Genomic DNA, 16,880 nt, shown 5'->3' with positions numbered 1-16,880 from the left:
GATACATTATTGTATATTAATATTACAATAAACTCTTACATAAAATCAGATTTAATTATACAAAACTTGAATATTATGCCATTTTCATTTATTATTGCAAATATTTTAAACATATCAGAAAAGTTTAACCAGGAAAACAAATAAATATAGTATGTCCTAAGATTATATGTATCAAACTAATAGATCTATATGAATACATAAAAACATATCCTGTGAATTCATACAAATTTATATGATCATGTAAGCTTATTTAACAATAATTCTGTATAATTTTATGAAAAGTATTTAAATCAATTTTATCAATCCTGTCTCTCTCTTTTTCATACATTATATACAATAAATTATACACTGATATACTTGTTATTTATCATTTTCGAGTGTTTTACTACAGCGTTTCATATATTCGTCCATCTCAGAAAAATCAAACAAGGTAGTATGAATTATTTCATATAAAATACTTGGCCATTTGTTTTCGAGTAGTTGTAACTTTTGTATTGCATCTACAGTAAGGTTTATTAAATTTAGTAAATGTATTTTTCCTCTGTGTCTCCAAATAAGATCTTCCTGCAGTTAAAAGCAGTTATTTAAAAATTCAAATTGAATTGAATTAAAATTTTTTTTTCATCCTAAAAATATTGATTGAATAGTTGATTACCTGTGTTATACTTCCTTTTCTCCATTGCAATGCTTCCTTAGCAACAACGCTTCTTAGAGCTGGATCACTGTTAAGTAAAAATTGTTTGGCAGTAATTTCTCCAGTTTGTCTTTGCACTTTTTCTAAATGAAGTCTTTGTAATAAAGGTTGTAATAAAGACTCTGGCAGTGAACACATCACAATATCAACAAGACCAGCATATTCTTCATTTGCTAAATCAATTTCTTCATTTGTGACCTATGAAAAAAAAAATTGTTAATTCTATTAATATGAATTAGTAATTCTTGGCTTTTAATATTGTTATACAGACTTATAAGAAAAGTTAAGGAATAATTACTTCTTTTCCATTGATAATTTTTAAGCCCCAGTGAGCTAGCCGAAATATAGCATAAACTTTCCAATCCTTTGATATAATTGGATTTCCAGTTTCTATATGAATACTTGTTAATCCCTGCACTTCAGCTAATGCATTGAGCTGTCCAAGATAGCTAATATTAGTTTCCTTGAACATAAAATGTTCTAAATTTGGAAATCTATTTTTTATTTTACACAACACTTTGGCTACATCATTAAACTGTACATAATTAAATTTAACTATATTAACGTCTTGAGCTTTTGAAGAGTCCCAAAGTCGATCAATAAAACGTAATGCACCTTGACCATAAATATTCAAACAACGGCCAACTATTTCTATTAAATAATCCCCTCCTATAAAATAATAAAGATATAAGAGTAATAACATAATACAGATATTATAATTGCCTCATACCTTGTTCTCTTTCTTTTAATGTATTTTGTAATGGGATTGGACTTGGTGGTATAACAGCTTTATACTTAGCTCTAGCAGCTGCTGCTTTATTACTTTTATAACATACTATTTTTTTCCCTTGTGCACTCTTTACCTTGTTCTTGTCTTTTTCTAAATTTTTATATTTTTGCAATATATTTTTAGTAGTAGATGAGGTACTAAGGTCACTCAATACTGACTTACAACTATCAATGCTATTAGTTTTAGAACTTAAAGAACAATATCCAGAAGAATCAATGCTTGATTTTGATTGACAATCAATTAGACCATGCTGATTATGAAACTGTGTACTTTGAGATATTTTTGTTAGATCTTGTTTCTCATTCATTAACAGCTTAGAAGACTTCAATATTTCATAAGGCTGATCATCCTTTTCATCAGCTATTTCTGATGATGGGAAAACATTAATGGAATCAAATGTTTCATTATTAACAATTTTACTAACATCGCGTGATGAAGCATAATTATTGGAGTTTAAGAAATGAGAGTTGAAACAACTTTGCAAATTTTCATGACCTTCTAGAGTCTCTGAATCACTATTTGATGTACTCTCAGTGTCGCTTTCGGTTTTCGTCTTTGTTAGATCTTTTTTTATTTTCTCATCAAATTTATTGTTTATTAAACTATCTACAATAGAATCTAAAATTGGTGGAAGTTTAAATTCAAGTGGATATGCTTTAGTTGTATCTTTTAATCGAAATAAATTATCGCTAGAATTACTTCTTTTCTTTATATTTATTTTTGTTGCTTCTATATTTTCATTTATAGATGTTAAACTCCCAAAACCTTTCGACTTTACTTTTTCTAAGTTCTTAGGTTTTAATATATTGAATTTATTTGATTTCTGAATTTGCACTGTATTAATATTACTATTTCGAATATTGTTTTTATTATTACTATTATTTGTGGATGATCTGGAATGACATCTGAGAAGTTCCCAACTTATTTTAGCATTTGATATAATTTCCTCTCTTCGAGCATTCATACAAACTTGTGCACTAAGGTTTAAAAAGGTTGAATTACTTTGTTCCTTCGTCGTTCTCCATGCCACAGCAGCTCTTCGGATTTGTTCAGTGATTGGCATAGCTGATAAAAATTGTAAATTTGGTAGATATGATACAAGGAAAGAAACATAATCGCCATTCAATGTTACAGGATTTCCATCAATTGTTATTTCTCTAAGCTGTAACGCTTTAACAAGATTTCCTATATCTTCAATTCTAAAATATTAAATATTCAACATATAATTATCAAGTATATTACTATAACTACATCATGCATCATATCTTTTATATATGTTTATAAAATGCTTACTTGTAAATATCATTATTGCTTAAATATAATTTTTGCAGTTGTGGTGTTTCATCAAAACCTAATAATTTTTTAATTTTATTACGCCTGAGGTTTAATTCTTTTAATGATGCCAAACCTTGAAAATCATGGTATCCTATTGTTTTAATATTGTTTCCAGCTAAATTTAACACTTTTAAGGATACAAGATTATTTAAATCCGAAATTTGTACAATTTGATTGCCATGTAGGTCTAAAACTTCCAGTTTAGAAAGTTGCTTTAATCCTTCAATTCTTTTTATTCTATTCTTTCCAATCAATAATACTCTTAAATTCTCTAATATTTCAAAATTACATATTTTTTCAATTTGATTATCATATAGATCAAGAAACACCAATTTTGTTAACTGAGAGAAATTACAGTTTTCAATCTTTGTAAGAAGATTATGTTGAAGAGATAATAAACGTAAACGTGGCTCCCCAATTATGTTTGGAAAAGAGGTAAGTCCTCGTCTATCAAGACATATTCTGTCAGGACTTTTCTCTTTTTCTGCAGATGTTCTTGTTGCCATGACAGTCTTCCCTTCGCTTGTCCATTGTAAAGTAACTGCATTAGAACCATCGATCTTATCATGTTCTATGTTAAATGGAGAATCTGTTGGACTATATGTAAAACTTATATACAAAGCTTTAAACATTTTTAGTACCAAAATCATAAATAATTTTTAATTAAAAAGTAAATACCTGAATAAATTATAACGGCGTTTAAATAACTTTGGTGGTATAGGAGCTCCAGGTAAAATAGGTAAAGCAGGAGCAATTGTCAAAAAATTATTGTTTTCTTGATTTTCTGTATGACTAACTATTGGTTCTCCTTTAATTCCTTTTATAGCAAAACCTACTGTTTTTGACTAAAACATTAAATAACATTATTTCAATTATCCTATAATATAAATCAAAAGAGATATGATAGTATAAGAAAATTAATGTAAAAATAAAAGTATGAATTAAAAATTCTTCTTTATGAGATATGCAATATGCTCTATCATTTTACGATAAAACCTACCCGCGTTACTCTATCGCTGCTTACTGGCATTACATAACCGAAACATAAAGGATTGAGTTAGTATATTGTTCCTCAGGATCATAAAATTAATTTTAATCATTTAAAAGAATATTGATATGGTCATAGTCTATAGTTAGTTACTAAGGATTTTTTATTAAATCATGATAAAACTATGTCTAACATAAGCCTAACGATTATTGTTTGTCATTGCGCATTTGATTTATTACCGTTGTCAACATTTAAAAGTTCCGCGTAATGAAATAACTATAGCAAAGAATAACTATCATAAATGTAACTGCATTAGTTGCGGCCATGACGATCGTATAAACAGGTCTTGACACTCGCTAGAGGAAACTATCCGAAAATTGAGTTGTGCCTAATCGTGAAAAATCAATATGGAAGATAACGAAGTTCTCGTTCTTGTGAGACAGACAGAGATGAATAGAGTATTTCTGTCTCTGTCTAAGATATTAATAATATGTTACGCATGCACAGAACGTGAACTTCCTTGTATTCCATGTTGATATTTCACGATTCAATTTTCGAACGATTTCTTCAATGCTTTCGGCATATGAGTTCGACACCCGTGTATATCATCGTAGTTAACACCATGTCCCTCCTATCTATTTTGCGATTACCGAGAATTACAGAAAATATTATTGCAATACAATATACGATACAGGTGAAGAATTATGCAGGTAAAAATACATTTTAGTAAAATCATTATGTAAAAGTTTAACATTCTATGTTCATAACAAAAGTAGAGGTTATGTCACACATGTTATATTGTTTAATTTACAAAGATTGTTACTTCCTATTATAAAATTTGTTTTTTTAAATACTAATATATTCATTTTTGTCAAATGATTTCATAAATACATTGTTTTATTTTTTAGTTGTTGATAAAAAGAAGGTAAAAGGAGTTAAACAAAAAATAAACTTAGCAGTTGAAGAAGATGTCAATAAATTAGTGAATTATGTATGTGGATCAAACATTTATAAAGAAGGAGAAGATATAAAATTAAAGCCAGATTTTGAATATCCTGAATGGTTGTGGAAAATCAGAACTGAACCATTGAAATTATCAGATTTAGACCCAAACACAAAACAGTATTGGAGGTATATACGTAAAATGGCACAGAAAAGAAACAATAAAATCATAAAAAACAAACCATTCTAAAAATTGTATAAATTCCAAATCTATAATAATATTTCATTTTGTCTTCTTTATTTCCATTACAATAATTTAGTAGCAGATAATTTTATTAAAATATTTTTAGAATCTTATGAAATGTATGTATATACATAAATAAAACTGTACTTATAAAAGTTATGTGAGTTTTGAACTATACTCTTATAAATCTTATAGTATCATGTTTAAGATTATGTTCATAAGTGTGTAAATAATATAAACTTCCTATATAACACAGTAAAATGATAAATGGTACATATTTACGCTTTTTATCAGATATTTTTGCGCGCGAAATTTGTTGGCAAAGTATCATCCGACAGTAAAATTAACTTTCATAATATTTAATTTAGAACAATCACGGATTTGCGAATTCTTCGGAAACAACTGATAAGTAATGTAACGCGAGGAAATACTGAGACACCGTGTTCAAACTAATTGTTTTCCATAATATTATATACAATACTTGCAAATATAATATTTACAATTTTCGCATCTTTGACATCACGTTATCGTTGATTTAGACATTAGTGAATACGTTTGCGCTAACTTCATCTTAATATTTCCTTCGTACAAAGGAACCGTCATATTTAACATAGTAAACGTCTGGTGGAGTGGTGGAGGATATGCAACGATATAAGGGAAAAAGACAAACAGCGATAATGATCAATTCCGATTACGCGTCCAGATTGCGATTGAAGTTTGTATGGTAGGTATATAAAGGTCTGAGTTAAGGAAATCTGAGAAACAATTATTACTCGATATCTGTACACGATAAATAAATTTGGAATACTTCTTAAGTTAAGAGGCGACAAATTGCCTTATATCTTATAACATATCAAAACTGGTTGAAACAAGTGAAATTTTTTAATTATCGGACAGGTAATATTTCTTCTATATTGATCTAACTTTATTTTGTGTTCAATATTTATATAGTGTTGTATCTGACACAGATAAAATTTTCATTTACTATAGAATTTTGGAATTTTTTCATAAATATATACCTAAAAATTTTTTATTCTCATTTAACAATATTGTCTATTCTTATTACTTTTCACAGAGCTATTCATTTTATTTTCTTTAGCTTTATTTTATTTCACTTTTATGTTAAAGAAGCAATGATGCAACTTATCGCAATTTGTCTTACATATGCGTCTGTATCAATTTTTAAATTAAAGAAATATTCGGAATATGTATAAACGAGACGCTTGACATTATAATTATTCAAACTCCATTTTAAAGAATTTCTTTCACGTATTTTATTTTCTTAATTATAATTAATACTCGTGGAATGATATCTATGGTCTTATTAAAATCGATAATCATTTAAACAAAAAATTAAAGATCGATATAAATACGATTAAAGGATTTTAATTTATATGAAAGGAAAAATATGAAAACTTTATAATCATAGTGAGAATTTTTAATATCCTTTTTGTCAGAATACGACATGTCACACTAAGTTCTTCGTTCTTTGTATATATCTCCATTGGTGAAATTTCAATTATTAATTGAACTATACTTAAAAAAGTTGTTTATTTTCAGATGTCGAAGGTACTGTTTCTAATTGCCTTTGTAGTGTACGCTACTGCAATCATCGAGGCTGATAGTAAGTATCAAATACATGATTACTGATAAATAAATGGCAAATAATCAATACATTTATTATTTTTGAAGTTCCTTATCAGTATTTAATCAGTTCATTAATTTCGTAATACCGGATATGTTTTGTTCTTCTATGTAATTGCCATATCAAACAACTTAAGTTGTAATATCGTAATCCGTTTCTAATATTCAGAGAAGATAGTTTGTTACTATGGTAGCTGGGCAGCTTATCGTCATGGAATTGGACAATTCGAATCGACCGACATAGATCCAAATCTATGTACTCATATAATCTATACCTTCGTTGGTATTTCTGAGGATGGTAACGTTAGAATATTAGATAGCTGGCTAGATCTGCCAAACGGCCGAGATGGTTATGGAAAATTCACCAGACTTCGTCAATTGAGCCCAGAAACTAAGGCTTTGATAGCGATAGGTGGTTGGAATGAAGGTTCCACGAAATATTCTAATGTTGTAGCGAATCCTAACGTACGTGCACGATTCGTTCAGAACGTGATAAGGTTTTTGAAAACGTATGATTTCGACGGTTTCGACTTCGATTGGGAATATCCGAACCAGCGTGGCGGGAAACTGGCCGACAAAGAAAACTATATTGCAATGTTGAAGGAATTAAGAGAAGAATTCGATAAACATGGTTACATTCTCAGTGTGGCGGTCGCTGCTGCCGAAGTCTCGGCTTCTAAATCTTATCTTATTTCGCAAGTTTCACAATATCCTCACATTATTAATTTAATGGCATACGACTTGAATGGATCGTGGAACAATTTCGCAGCGATTAACGCTCCTCTATATCCTTCCTCTAAGGAATCAGGAGACCAAGCTAAGCTCAACGTGGTAAAATCGCATTCTCAGTTATATTTAATTTTTACTGAAGTTGATAACAAAATATTCGATATATTGATTCTGAAATGAAACATTTACGTTTTAGAATTCGTCTGTTCAATATTGGCTTGAACAAGGTGCACCAGCTGACAAGCTCATTCTTGGTGTTCCCGCTTACGGTAGATCCTTTACCTTGTCAAATTCCGCGCATAACACGATAGGTTCTCCAACCATTGGTCCTGGAAAGGCTGGTCCTTATACGCAAGAAGGTGGCATGCTTGGTTACAACGAAATCTGCGAGTATATTAAGCAGGGATGGACCGTACAACGCGAGCCTGAACAACGTGTGCCTTATGCTTTCAAAGACAACCAATGGGTTGGATACGACGACGTCATGTAAGTATTCGCTTTATGAAAACATAGAAAGAAAGATAAAAAATATAGAAATAAGGATGTATAGAAAATAATATATCTATGTTCCTAGATCTCTTGAAGAGAAGGCCAAGTACGTTATGTCCAAAGGACTTGGAGGTATGATGATGTGGAGCGTCGAAACGGATGACTTTCATGGCACATGTGGTGATAAATATCCGCTTCTGCGCAGCATAAACAGGGTACTGAAAGGATATGTTCCGCCTCCTTCTCCGACTTCTACTCCTACAAGATTGCCTAAACCTGATCCATCAACTGTAACAAGACCATTACCGACATCATCAACACCGTCTGACTCTGTATGCACACAAGAAGGTTTTGTTCGAGATCCAAAGGATTGTTCAATATTTTACTATTGTCAACGAGCATACAACAAATATCTTATTAATAGATTCCACTGCCCCTCTGGTCTTGTATTTGATACATCGTTTAATGGTTGCAATTATAGATATAATGTACCTGATTGTTAGATTGATACGAATCGACCAAACGAGATGTATTTTGTAACAGAACGTAATATTTTGTATACATTTCTACACATGCTGTACTGAATTATTTAAAAAAATGTTATTGTTCTTATATAAAATTAAACTAATGTCTAATCAATATTAAATCAATATAAAATCTAATCAATACAATTAGATTAATTTCCATTATCTTATTTTATTATTATTCCATTATCTTTCCATTATCAGAATTGCATAAATGTAATCCTTTCATAAATAATAAAATCATATGTAATAAGGTTGGAGGACAAAGTTAAGAATTAATTAAACGTGAGTATTTTTTTCTATACTAACTTGATAATAAATATAAAACTTGTTTAATTACTAATCGATCTCGAATCGTTTTTGAATTGTGCTTATAAACGGAAGTCATTTGAAGCTTGAATTTGATTAGTGTAGTCCGTACCGAAAACATCGAGGCCGTTCAACAAACATCGTTCAACTTCCTTTCCACGACGAACATTGCAACATGCAAAAGGTAAGTTTTTCCTATTCCAAATTCTATAAATTTTTGTTCTGTATATGAGATAAATATTCAATTCGATATCAAGCTGACATTTAATTTTATTTTTAGAAACAGAAAGAACCCATACAATCAGTCCAAGTCTTCGGACGCAAAGTGAGTGTTAAGTACCAAAAAACGAGTAGGGTTATGTTTGCGCGTGTTCTTCTAAATGTACACGTTTATTTACAGAAAAGCGCAACCGCGGTCGCTTACTGCAAACGAGGCCGTGGAAATCTCCGAGTAAATGGACGTCCCCTGGAATTGGTTGAACCTCGTGTATTGCAGTATAAATTACAAGAACCTATTTTGTTACTCGGTAAAGTAAGTATTCGATAATATGTCAATTGCATTGAATTCTAGAAATATCTATCTACGTTCGTTTAGATGACAGAAAAATAACTTTCAAAATTTTCTTTATATTTTTCTGTGATGCTTTCTTATTCCGAAAATGACTGTTTATGATTATGAAAATCATAATACTGATGTGGTGCCTCATATTGACTATGTTGAGGACGTCTTTATTTTAGTAATATTATATTTATTGGATTTCTTGTATAGGAAAAGTTCTCTGGAGTTGATATTAGAGTAAGAGTAAATGGTGGTGGTCATGTAGCACAAATTTATGCTATTCGCCAAGCTATTTCTAAGGCTCTTGTGGCATATTATCAAAAGTGTAAGTATTGATGAAAGATTTAACATTAGATGCATATAAGCATATTGCAAATATATTTTATTCATGTGAAATATCTTTTTGTAGATGTTGATGAAGCAAGTAAAAAGGAAGTAAAAGATATCCTTATCCAGTATGACCGTACACTTTTAGTTGCTGATCCAAGGCGGTGTGAACCAAAGAAATTTGGTGGTCCAGGTGCAAGAGCACGATACCAGAAATCTTATCGTTAACACCTGCAAATTTCATATTATACTTTATTCATATAATTGAATAAAAAATGTAAAAAAAGTTTCTTGCATTCCTTTATGTACCTATAATTTTTTGTTGTTAAATATAGCATTTCATTGTGATAAAAATTTTATTTGTATAGATATATACATTAGATATAGTATACATACGTATATTTTAAGATTACTTTTGCTTGCATTTACTGCAAGTATATTTGTAAAAGATAAGTATTGCAAAAATGTAAGTTGCACGTGTACACATATATATACATATAAATATATGGTTGCTATGTGTAGCTCTGTGTGTGTGTGTGTGTGAGTAGTGAGTAGTGAGTAGTGACGCGTGGTACGTATGCAACGTGAGAGTTAAGTGTCAGATGAAAATAAGTTCTGTCAGTAATTTAATTAAAAAGGAATAATATATGTATAAAAATGAAAACGAGATTTAATTCCTATGACATTGCTTGTACGATATGTGAGCTGCAAAAGTAAGTAAATGTTAAAATGTTGTTTTTCGTGCATAAAGGTTAGAAGATGAAGTATGTAAGATAAGTGTTTTTAAATAATTTCATGTCAATTTTAACGTTTAGGTTTATTGGTATGCGCGTAAATCAAATCTACGATATTGATCATCGAACATATCTCATACGTCTTCAACGAAGTGAAGAAAAATGTGTCCTTTTATTAGAATCTGGTAATAGGATTCATACAACGGCATTTGAATGGCCTAAAAATGTAGCGCCATCAGGATTTTCGATGAAGGTACATTATATTATAAGATCTGGACGATTTTTTAGAAAAACATTTATTTGTCATGTCTTTTTTGTAGATGCGTAAACACCTTAAGAATAAAAGACTTGAAAGTCTCACTCAAATAGGAGTAGATCGAATGATCGATTTGCAATTTGGAAGTGGTGAAGCAGCATATCATGTAATTTTAGAATTATATGATCGTGGGAACATAGTGTTGACAGATCATGAAATGACTATTTTAAATATTTTGAGGCCTCATACAGAAGGAGATAAGATCAGGTAAGTTATAATGCAAGTTAAACATTAAATGGAATTATTGTGTAATTATGAGAGATTAAAAAAGTATGTAATGATTAGATTTGCTGTTAAAGAGAAATATCCTATGGACCGTGCTCATCAGAATACAATGCCACCAATAGAAAATATACAACAACACCTACAGAGTGCTAAAGCAGGAGAAAGTTTAAAAAAATTACTAAATCCTCTTGTAGAATTTGGTTCTAGTGTAATTGATCATGTTTTATTAAAACATGGATTTACACTGGGTTGTAAAATTGGCAAAGATTTTAATGTTGCAGAACATATGCCAAAATTAATTCTGGCATTAGAATATGCAAATGAAATGATGGATTTTGTTAGAAAAAATGTTTCAAAAGGTTACATTATTCAAAAAAAAGAATCAAAACCAACTGCAGATGGCAAAGAAGACTTCATATATACCAATATTGAATTTCATCCATTTTTATTTGAACAATATACAGATTATCCATACAAGGAATTTGATTCTTTTGATGTTGCAGTAGATGAATATTTTTCCACAATGGAAGGTCAAAAGTTGGACTTGAAGGCTTTGCAACAAGAACGAGATGCCCTTAAAAAATTAGAAAATGTAAAAAAGGATCATGATCAAAGATTAATAAATTTAGAGAAAACTCAAGAATTAGATAAACAAAAAGCGGAACTAATTTCTAGAAATCAAACTTTGGTGGACAATGCTATATTAGCCATACAAAGTGCCCTTGCCAATCAAATGGCTTGGCCTGATATAAAAGTGCTGTTAAAAGAAGCAGAGAGCAGAGGAGATCCTGTTGCATCTGCAATTAAACAATTAAAATTAGAAACAAATCATATTTCTTTACTATTACATGATCCTTATGAAGATAGTGATGAAGAATCAGAATTAAAACCTATGTTAATTGACATTGATTTAGCACATACAGCTTTTGGAAATGCTACAAAGTATTACAATCAAAAGAGATCGGCAGCTAAAAAGCAACAAAAAACAATAGAATCGCAAGATAAGGCCTTAAAATCGGCCGAAAAGAAGACAAAACAAACGCTAAAAGAAGTCCAAACTATTCACAGTATTAACAAACTAAGGAAAATATATTGGTTTGAAAAATTTTATTGGTTTATTAGTTCTGAGAATTATCTTGGTAAGTCGATAAAAAACATATAATATTTACAGTAAAAGCCAATAATTTTGTGACTTTGTAGTTATTGGTGGAAGGGATCAACAGCAAAATGAATTGATAGTAAAGAGATACCTTAAGTCTGGAGATATATATGTTCACGCGGATTTAACTGGTGCTAGTTCTGTAGTTATTAAAAATCCTGGTAGTGACTCAGTGCCTCCAAAAACTTTAGCTGAAGCGGGCACAATGGCTGTTGCTTACAGGTACATAAATGCTTATACCTTACTAATATGTCTTTATTATAAAAACATTATAATTTTTATATTAGTATTGCATGGGATGCTAAAGTAGTAGCAGGAGCATGGTGGGTCAATAATGATCAAGTATCTAAAACGGCTCCAACTGGTGAATATCTTACTACTGGATCCTTTATGATTCGTGGAAAAAAGAATTACCTACCACCTTGTCAATTAGTGATGGGGTTAGGATTCTTATTTCGTTTAGAAGAAAGCTCAATTGAAAGACATAAAGATGAAAGAAGAGTCAGAATTATTGATGATGAAAGTGAACACACAGATTCTTTTATTGAAGAAGATAGAGAAATCGAATTAATAGGGGATTCCGAAGAAGGTAAAATGTTATGTTATACAAATGTATAAATGACATGTAAATGCATAAAAAGATAAATTTCATTATTATTAATTCATATTGTATATCTTTATATTAAATAGATGACCAGTCTGAAAATAAGAATAATTTAAATCCTATTCAAGAGGAATCTAAAGTAGATATAATTATGGAAGAAAATAATGTTAATCAAGATGTTAGTGATGAAGAAAATAATCCAGCTCAATTTCCCGATACACAAATTAGAATTGACGTTTCTGGTTCAAAGTAAATTCTATGATCTATTCATTGTAATTTTTTATGTTTAAAAATTATGTTACTTATATAATTAATTATTGAAATAACATTTATAGGGTGAAATTACATGTTGACAATAATCAGTCAACAGTGATGCCACAAAAGGATTTAGACGTAATTTATTTAGGCGATGATAAGCCCGTAATAATAAATGCTGTGAATATACAAAAGAGTTCTGAAATAAAACAGAAGCTTCCTCTTAAAAAAGACAATAAAGGAAAGATTGAGATAGAACCTAAAAAAAACGATAAGGTTGTTTTAAAACGAGGACAAAAAGGAAGGTTAAAGAAAATGAAAGAAAAATATAAAGATCAAGATGAAGAAGATAGAAGATTATCTATGCAAGTTCTTCAAGTAAATATTATCTCTTAGTAATTAATGACATTTATGCTACAAAAAAAAGCTTCTCACATAATAATATAATGATCCTTAGTCAGCAGGTGCTGCAAAAGAAAATAAAAGAAAAAATAAAAATAAAGATCCATCTGGACCCAAGCAACAAACAAAGAAGAAGGGTATGGCGAAACCAGTTGCACCACAAAATATTCAAATTGTAGAAAACATTGAAGAAGAAGATCCAGGTCCGGGGCCCGAAGTAGATATGTTAGATCAGTTAACAGGAAAACCTGTTTCAGAAGATGAATTATTATTTGCTGTGCCGGTGATAGCACCCTATAACACTGTATTAAACTATAAGTAAGCTAAACAAGTTTATTTTTATATAACATTACACTAAAATTTTTATTTACTATATATTTACAATATTTTAGATTTAAGGTAAAGCTAACGCCAGGTACAGGTAAGAGAGGAAAAGCAGCTAAGACTGCTATGACAGTTTTTATGAAAGACAAAGAAATCACTTCAAGAGAAAAAGACTTATTAAAAGCTGTAAGAGAGGAAACGATAGCTAGAAATATTCCCGGAAAAGTCAAGATAAGTGCACCGCAGATACAGAAGCTTAAAAAATAAGTGTCCCAGTACAATTTGTAAACATTGTTAATAAACAAACATGTATTTGTATATGTATATATAAAGTGATTTACTTGTACAGAAGTTATATATCGATAAATCTTTTTAAATAATACTTTGTTTGTTTAAGACTTGAATATTATGCCATCATTTTAAACAACTTACATAATGTACTTTATTCTTGCATAAATATAAAAGATTAATTCTGCTTAACAATCAGCACAGAATTACATAAATTACTAATTCTACAATTATATTTTGTACAATTCCTTATTGTATTTATCAAAATATATTGATTTCTTCAAGCAATGCAAATTAGTACAATATGATTATAAAATATGAAATGCACTTGCAAATGGTACACTTCTTTTGCACAATCAAAATATCAATAGTTTTATAAATTTCGTTATAAATACAATAATGTACAAAACTCATCCAAATAAGATTTCTAATGCGTATAAACGCATTTGAAACATACACATTTATTTCACACCTATATTAAAATTATGTACTAAACATATCTTCATCAGAAACACTTTCATCCATTAGTACATTTTTTCGTCGACTTCTTGTATTTTTAAGTGATACGCTTGGAACATTGATGGGCGGTGATTTAGTACCTTTTGATGTAATCTACATAAATAATATATAAAGTAATACATGTACATATATGCTATTAAATTTAAAAAATGCATATATTACCTCTGGCTCAGAATCTGATTCTATGATACGATTTCTATTAATTCTTTCCTTGCTTTTAACTGAAGTCTTTTTGACTGGATTTTTTTTAACTGGGCTCTTCTCATTATATTTACTTATAGAACTGGGGATCCTTTTTGCTTTTTTAATTATTTTTATATCATATTCTTCATCAGAATCAATCTCATCCAATACTAGTTTAATATCCTTTAAACCACCACGTTTTTTGTCCATTACAATTCCTACAGTACTATCATCAAGATTTTTCATAGGACTCGAATTTTTTATTGATTGTATACGAGGACTTCTCCTATTTTTCTCGATAGTTCTTTTCATTTTTTGTGGAGTAGATTTTGGAATTACTTCATTCTGAGAATTAACATCACTGTTAAATTCCAGTTTTCCATCTGGTTTATGTGATAATTGTTTTAATCCTTCGGACAGTATTTTTTTAAACTTTTCATAATCTGGTGTTTCATTAAACTTAATACTTGCTAATAAAGTCATGTACTTATATATAGTATTTGGAACTGATTTGTGGAAAGACTTATTTAAAAATTCTGAAATATTATCAAAAACTCTTTCTTTCTGTTTTTGTACTGTAACTGGGTCTGATAAATCTTTCTCCCATAAGAGTGAACCGCATAACCATTGAATCATATTGTAACCCAAAATTTCGAAATCACCGCGCATTGTCGGTACTAAAATATGTAAAAATATGTATCTTATTAAAATTATATTTGGTACATTAAATTTCATAGAATGATTACCTCCCATATGAGCATCTCTACTGGTGTATTCAATGGTTCCATTATGTGCTTTTTTTGGGTCTAGTTTATATTCAGTTTTTGTAGTATAATGAGAAGCCAATCCAAAATCTACTAGATAAACTCGATTTTGAGACTTTAAGTCTAATAGTAAATTTGCTCCTTTTATATCTGCATGTACATATGTTTTATAATGAATATATTCTAATACATTTACCTAAAAAATTTTTAGATATAATATAAAATGTAATAATTCATTTTTAAAAAGTAATAGTTATAATGCTTAAATTGATTTATAAACTAATGAATTAAACTGTTTTTTGGATTGCCTCTTACTATTTGTAAAGCTATTTTGTATACTGTGTGTTCTGGAAATCTTCTATTATTTGCTTCAAACAGTTTCCATAAATCTGTGCCATACCGATCCATTATTATAAATCGATATTTTATGTTTTTATATTCATGACTTCCAGAACCAATATATTGTGGCATACCAAGAGTTGTAAGTTTCTTTTTCTGTTTCCAACTATTAACTAAAATCAATCATGTAATACTCTTTCCTTCTTTATACTAATTTATCATAAAATGTAAAGTAAAATGGAAGAAGTGAAACTAGATATCAAAGTAATTCATATTTAAATATTAAAATTTAAACAACTTACTCTCATCTGATTTAGCATTTCTCATATAAAAATGCATTTCTACAAACAATGGTCCATTTCCGTGTGGTTCCTAAAATTTTGAAAATGTAAAGGATTTCACATGGAACAAATCATCAAATGATACATAGAAGCCATTAATACCTACAATTTTAATTACATTAGTATATTCTTTCGGAGTTTTCCCAGTATAAGGTGCAGCTGTAATTGTTATTAAAAATTAAATGATTATCCTTTCTGTATATGTTTTCTATTAATACACGATAAATTATAAAATATAGCGGGGGAGTAGAGAATAAAGAATGTACTTATTATAAAAAGCATAAGAGTAGTAATAGATCAATGTTAAATATGAATATATACCAGAATAAATTTCACCAAAACCTCCAATACCGATCGACTTGCCAAGAATCCATTGCTTTTTTGCCATATCTGTTAATATCTCACCGACAGATATCGGATCTGGCAATTTATATGCTCCTTTTTTCTTAGGCGCTCTTTTTATCACCTTTTCAGACATTATGAGGTTATCAAAAAAGTATTGTTACAATATGTATAGAATTGTGTGGTGTTTACGAAGGAAAAGATACACGATTAACAATAATTTTAAGTACTATATAATAATATTTAAACAAATTGACAAATTTTTACTTAAATAAATATTTTGCACACTATACATTGAGCAACGACTGTTGTTCGTTCACAATTGCAGAGCTCTTGAGCTGCTGCAAATACAAAAAATTTTATGGCGGGAATTGTACGTCTTCAGTGCAACCGTTTCAAGATGACGGAAGTTCCTATGCACACAAAAATATTATTAAAAAATCCATTGATTGTGATCTATATAATAAATTTAAATTCATTATTTTTTCTAACCATAGTAAAATTTGCTGTT

At 29.5% G+C, this 16,880-nt stretch overlaps 6 protein-coding genes across 8 annotated transcripts; 4 read left to right on the top strand and 2 right to left on the bottom strand.

Moving 5' to 3' along the window:
* Positions 1-35: 35 nt before the first annotated feature.
* LOC138186485 (leucine-rich repeat-containing protein 49) lies at positions 36-4,052 on the bottom strand. Of its 2 annotated transcripts, XM_069126426.1 has the most exons (7): positions 3,820-4,051; positions 3,498-3,664; positions 2,778-3,416; positions 1,425-2,683; positions 993-1,363; positions 656-892; positions 36-564 (listed from the first exon to the last, which is right to left on the bottom strand). In XM_069126426.1, exons 1-7 carry the CDS (start codon positions 3,847-3,849, stop codon positions 361-363), a joined length of 2,907 nt encoding a protein of 968 aa, XP_068982527.1. In that variant the 5' UTR covers positions 3,850-4,051; the 3' UTR covers positions 36-360. The 2 variants fall into 2 exon arrangements, with proteins under 2 accessions (XP_068982527.1, XP_068982528.1); XM_069126427.1 differs by lacking the exon at positions 36-564 and having other exon boundaries at positions 782-916; positions 3,820-4,052.
* A 153-nt stretch (positions 4,053-4,205) lies between these two features.
* mRpL54 (mitochondrial ribosomal protein L54) lies at positions 4,206-5,152 on the top strand. Its single transcript, XM_069126449.1, has 2 exons — positions 4,206-4,517; positions 4,716-5,152. Exons 1-2 carry the CDS (start codon positions 4,337-4,339, stop codon positions 4,997-4,999), a joined length of 465 nt encoding a protein of 154 aa, XP_068982550.1. The 5' UTR covers positions 4,206-4,336; the 3' UTR covers positions 5,000-5,152.
* A 542-nt stretch (positions 5,153-5,694) lies between these two features.
* LOC138186493 (chitotriosidase-1) lies at positions 5,695-8,526 on the top strand. Of its 2 annotated transcripts, none has more exons than XM_069126438.1 (5): positions 5,695-5,717; positions 6,554-6,617; positions 6,807-7,468; positions 7,563-7,852; positions 7,941-8,526. In XM_069126438.1, exons 1-5 carry the CDS (start codon positions 5,715-5,717, stop codon positions 8,356-8,358), a joined length of 1,437 nt encoding a protein of 478 aa, XP_068982539.1. In that variant the 5' UTR covers positions 5,695-5,714; the 3' UTR covers positions 8,359-8,526. The 2 variants fall into 2 exon arrangements, with proteins under 2 accessions (XP_068982539.1, XP_068982540.1); XM_069126439.1 differs by lacking the exon at positions 5,695-5,717 and adding an exon at positions 5,729-5,890.
* Positions 8,527-8,774: 248 nt separating this feature from the next.
* Positions 8,775-9,928, top strand: RpS16 (ribosomal protein S16). The gene is made up of 5 exons (XM_069126450.1): positions 8,775-8,872; positions 8,969-9,013; positions 9,089-9,220; positions 9,458-9,572; positions 9,657-9,928. The coding sequence occupies exons 1-5, from the start codon at positions 8,864-8,866 to the stop codon at positions 9,800-9,802; spliced, it is 447 nt and encodes a 148-aa protein (XP_068982551.1). The 5' UTR covers positions 8,775-8,863; the 3' UTR covers positions 9,803-9,928.
* Positions 9,929-10,134: 206 nt separating this feature from the next.
* Positions 10,135-13,975, top strand: Clbn (Nuclear export mediator factor NEMF homolog Clbn). The gene is made up of 10 exons (XM_069126425.1): positions 10,135-10,287; positions 10,390-10,561; positions 10,629-10,831; positions 10,910-11,988; positions 12,050-12,230; positions 12,296-12,597; positions 12,699-12,861; positions 12,948-13,245; positions 13,325-13,587; positions 13,662-13,975. The coding sequence occupies exons 1-10, from the start codon at positions 10,232-10,234 to the stop codon at positions 13,858-13,860; spliced, it is 2,916 nt and encodes a 971-aa protein (XP_068982526.1). The 5' UTR covers positions 10,135-10,231; the 3' UTR covers positions 13,861-13,975.
* A 93-nt stretch (positions 13,976-14,068) lies between these two features.
* LOC138186492 (serine/threonine-protein kinase VRK1) lies at positions 14,069-16,731 on the bottom strand. The gene is made up of 7 exons (XM_069126437.1): positions 16,349-16,731; positions 16,134-16,186; positions 15,989-16,058; positions 15,663-15,859; positions 15,330-15,543; positions 14,563-15,260; positions 14,069-14,493 (listed from the first exon to the last, which is right to left on the bottom strand). Exons 1-7 carry the CDS (start codon positions 16,503-16,505, stop codon positions 14,365-14,367), a joined length of 1,518 nt encoding a protein of 505 aa, XP_068982538.1. The 5' UTR covers positions 16,506-16,731; the 3' UTR covers positions 14,069-14,364.
* Positions 16,732-16,880: the final 149 nt, after the last annotated feature.

The sequence above is a fragment of the Bombus flavifrons genome, chromosome 13 (assembly GCF_040668555.2).
Source record: "Bombus flavifrons isolate JBK064 chromosome 13, iyBomFlav1_principal, whole genome shotgun sequence".
Taxonomy (NCBI): domain Eukaryota; kingdom Metazoa; phylum Arthropoda; class Insecta; order Hymenoptera; family Apidae; genus Bombus; species Bombus flavifrons.
The sequence above is the reverse complement of the archived record's forward strand: the minus strand, read 5'-3'. Positions and strand labels throughout refer to the sequence as shown.

Excerpts from the sequence above, each read along its gene's own strand:
- LOC138186493 (XM_069126438.1), top strand. Across the intron at positions 6,618-6,806 it reads TGCAATCATCGAGGCTGATA|AGAAGATAGTTTGTTACTAT; the intron begins GTAAGTATCAAA and ends TCTAATATTCAG. Across the intron at positions 7,853-7,940 it reads GTTGGATACGACGACGTCAT|ATCTCTTGAAGAGAAGGCCA; the intron begins GTAAGTATTCGC and ends CTATGTTCCTAG.
- RpS16 (XM_069126450.1), top strand. Across the intron at positions 9,014-9,088 it reads TCCAAGTCTTCGGACGCAAA|AAAAGCGCAACCGCGGTCGC; the intron begins GTGAGTGTTAAG and ends GTTTATTTACAG. Across the intron at positions 9,573-9,656 it reads TGTGGCATATTATCAAAAGT|ATGTTGATGAAGCAAGTAAA; the intron begins GTAAGTATTGAT and ends ATCTTTTTGTAG.
- LOC138186485 (XM_069126426.1), bottom strand. The coding sequence starts at position 3,849 with ATGCCAGTAAGCAGCGATAGAGTAACGCGG. Across the intron at positions 3,665-3,819 it reads GCAGCGATAGAGTAACGCGG|TCAAAAACAGTAGGTTTTGC; the intron begins GTAGGTTTTATC and ends TTAATGTTTTAG. Across the intron at positions 565-655 it reads GAAAAGGAAGTATAACACAG|GAAGATCTTATTTGGAGACA; the intron begins GTAATCAACTAT and ends TTTTAACTGCAG.
- LOC138186492 (XM_069126437.1), bottom strand. The coding sequence starts at position 16,505 with ATGTCTGAAAAGGTGATAAAAAGAGCGCCTAAGAAAAAAGGAGCATAT. Across the intron at positions 15,860-15,988 it reads AAATGCTAAATCAGATGAGA|TTAATAGTTGGAAACAGAAA; the intron begins GTAAGTTGTTTA and ends GATTGATTTTAG. Across the intron at positions 14,494-14,562 it reads AATCAGATTCTGAGCCAGAG|ATTACATCAAAAGGTACTAA; the intron begins GTAATATATGCA and ends TTATTTATGTAG.
- mRpL54 (XM_069126449.1), top strand. The coding sequence starts at position 4,337 with ATGTTGATATTTCACGATTCAATTTTCGAACGATTTCTTCAATGCTTT. Across the intron at positions 4,518-4,715 it reads ACAGGTGAAGAATTATGCAG|TTGTTGATAAAAAGAAGGTA; the intron begins GTAAAAATACAT and ends TTTATTTTTTAG.
- Clbn (XM_069126425.1), top strand. The coding sequence starts at position 10,232 with ATGAAAACGAGATTTAATTCCTATGACATTGCTTGTACGATATGTGAG. Across the intron at positions 10,562-10,628 it reads CATCAGGATTTTCGATGAAG|ATGCGTAAACACCTTAAGAA; the intron begins GTACATTATATT and ends TCTTTTTTGTAG. Across the intron at positions 12,231-12,295 it reads ACAATGGCTGTTGCTTACAG|TATTGCATGGGATGCTAAAG; the intron begins GTACATAAATGC and ends TTTTTATATTAG.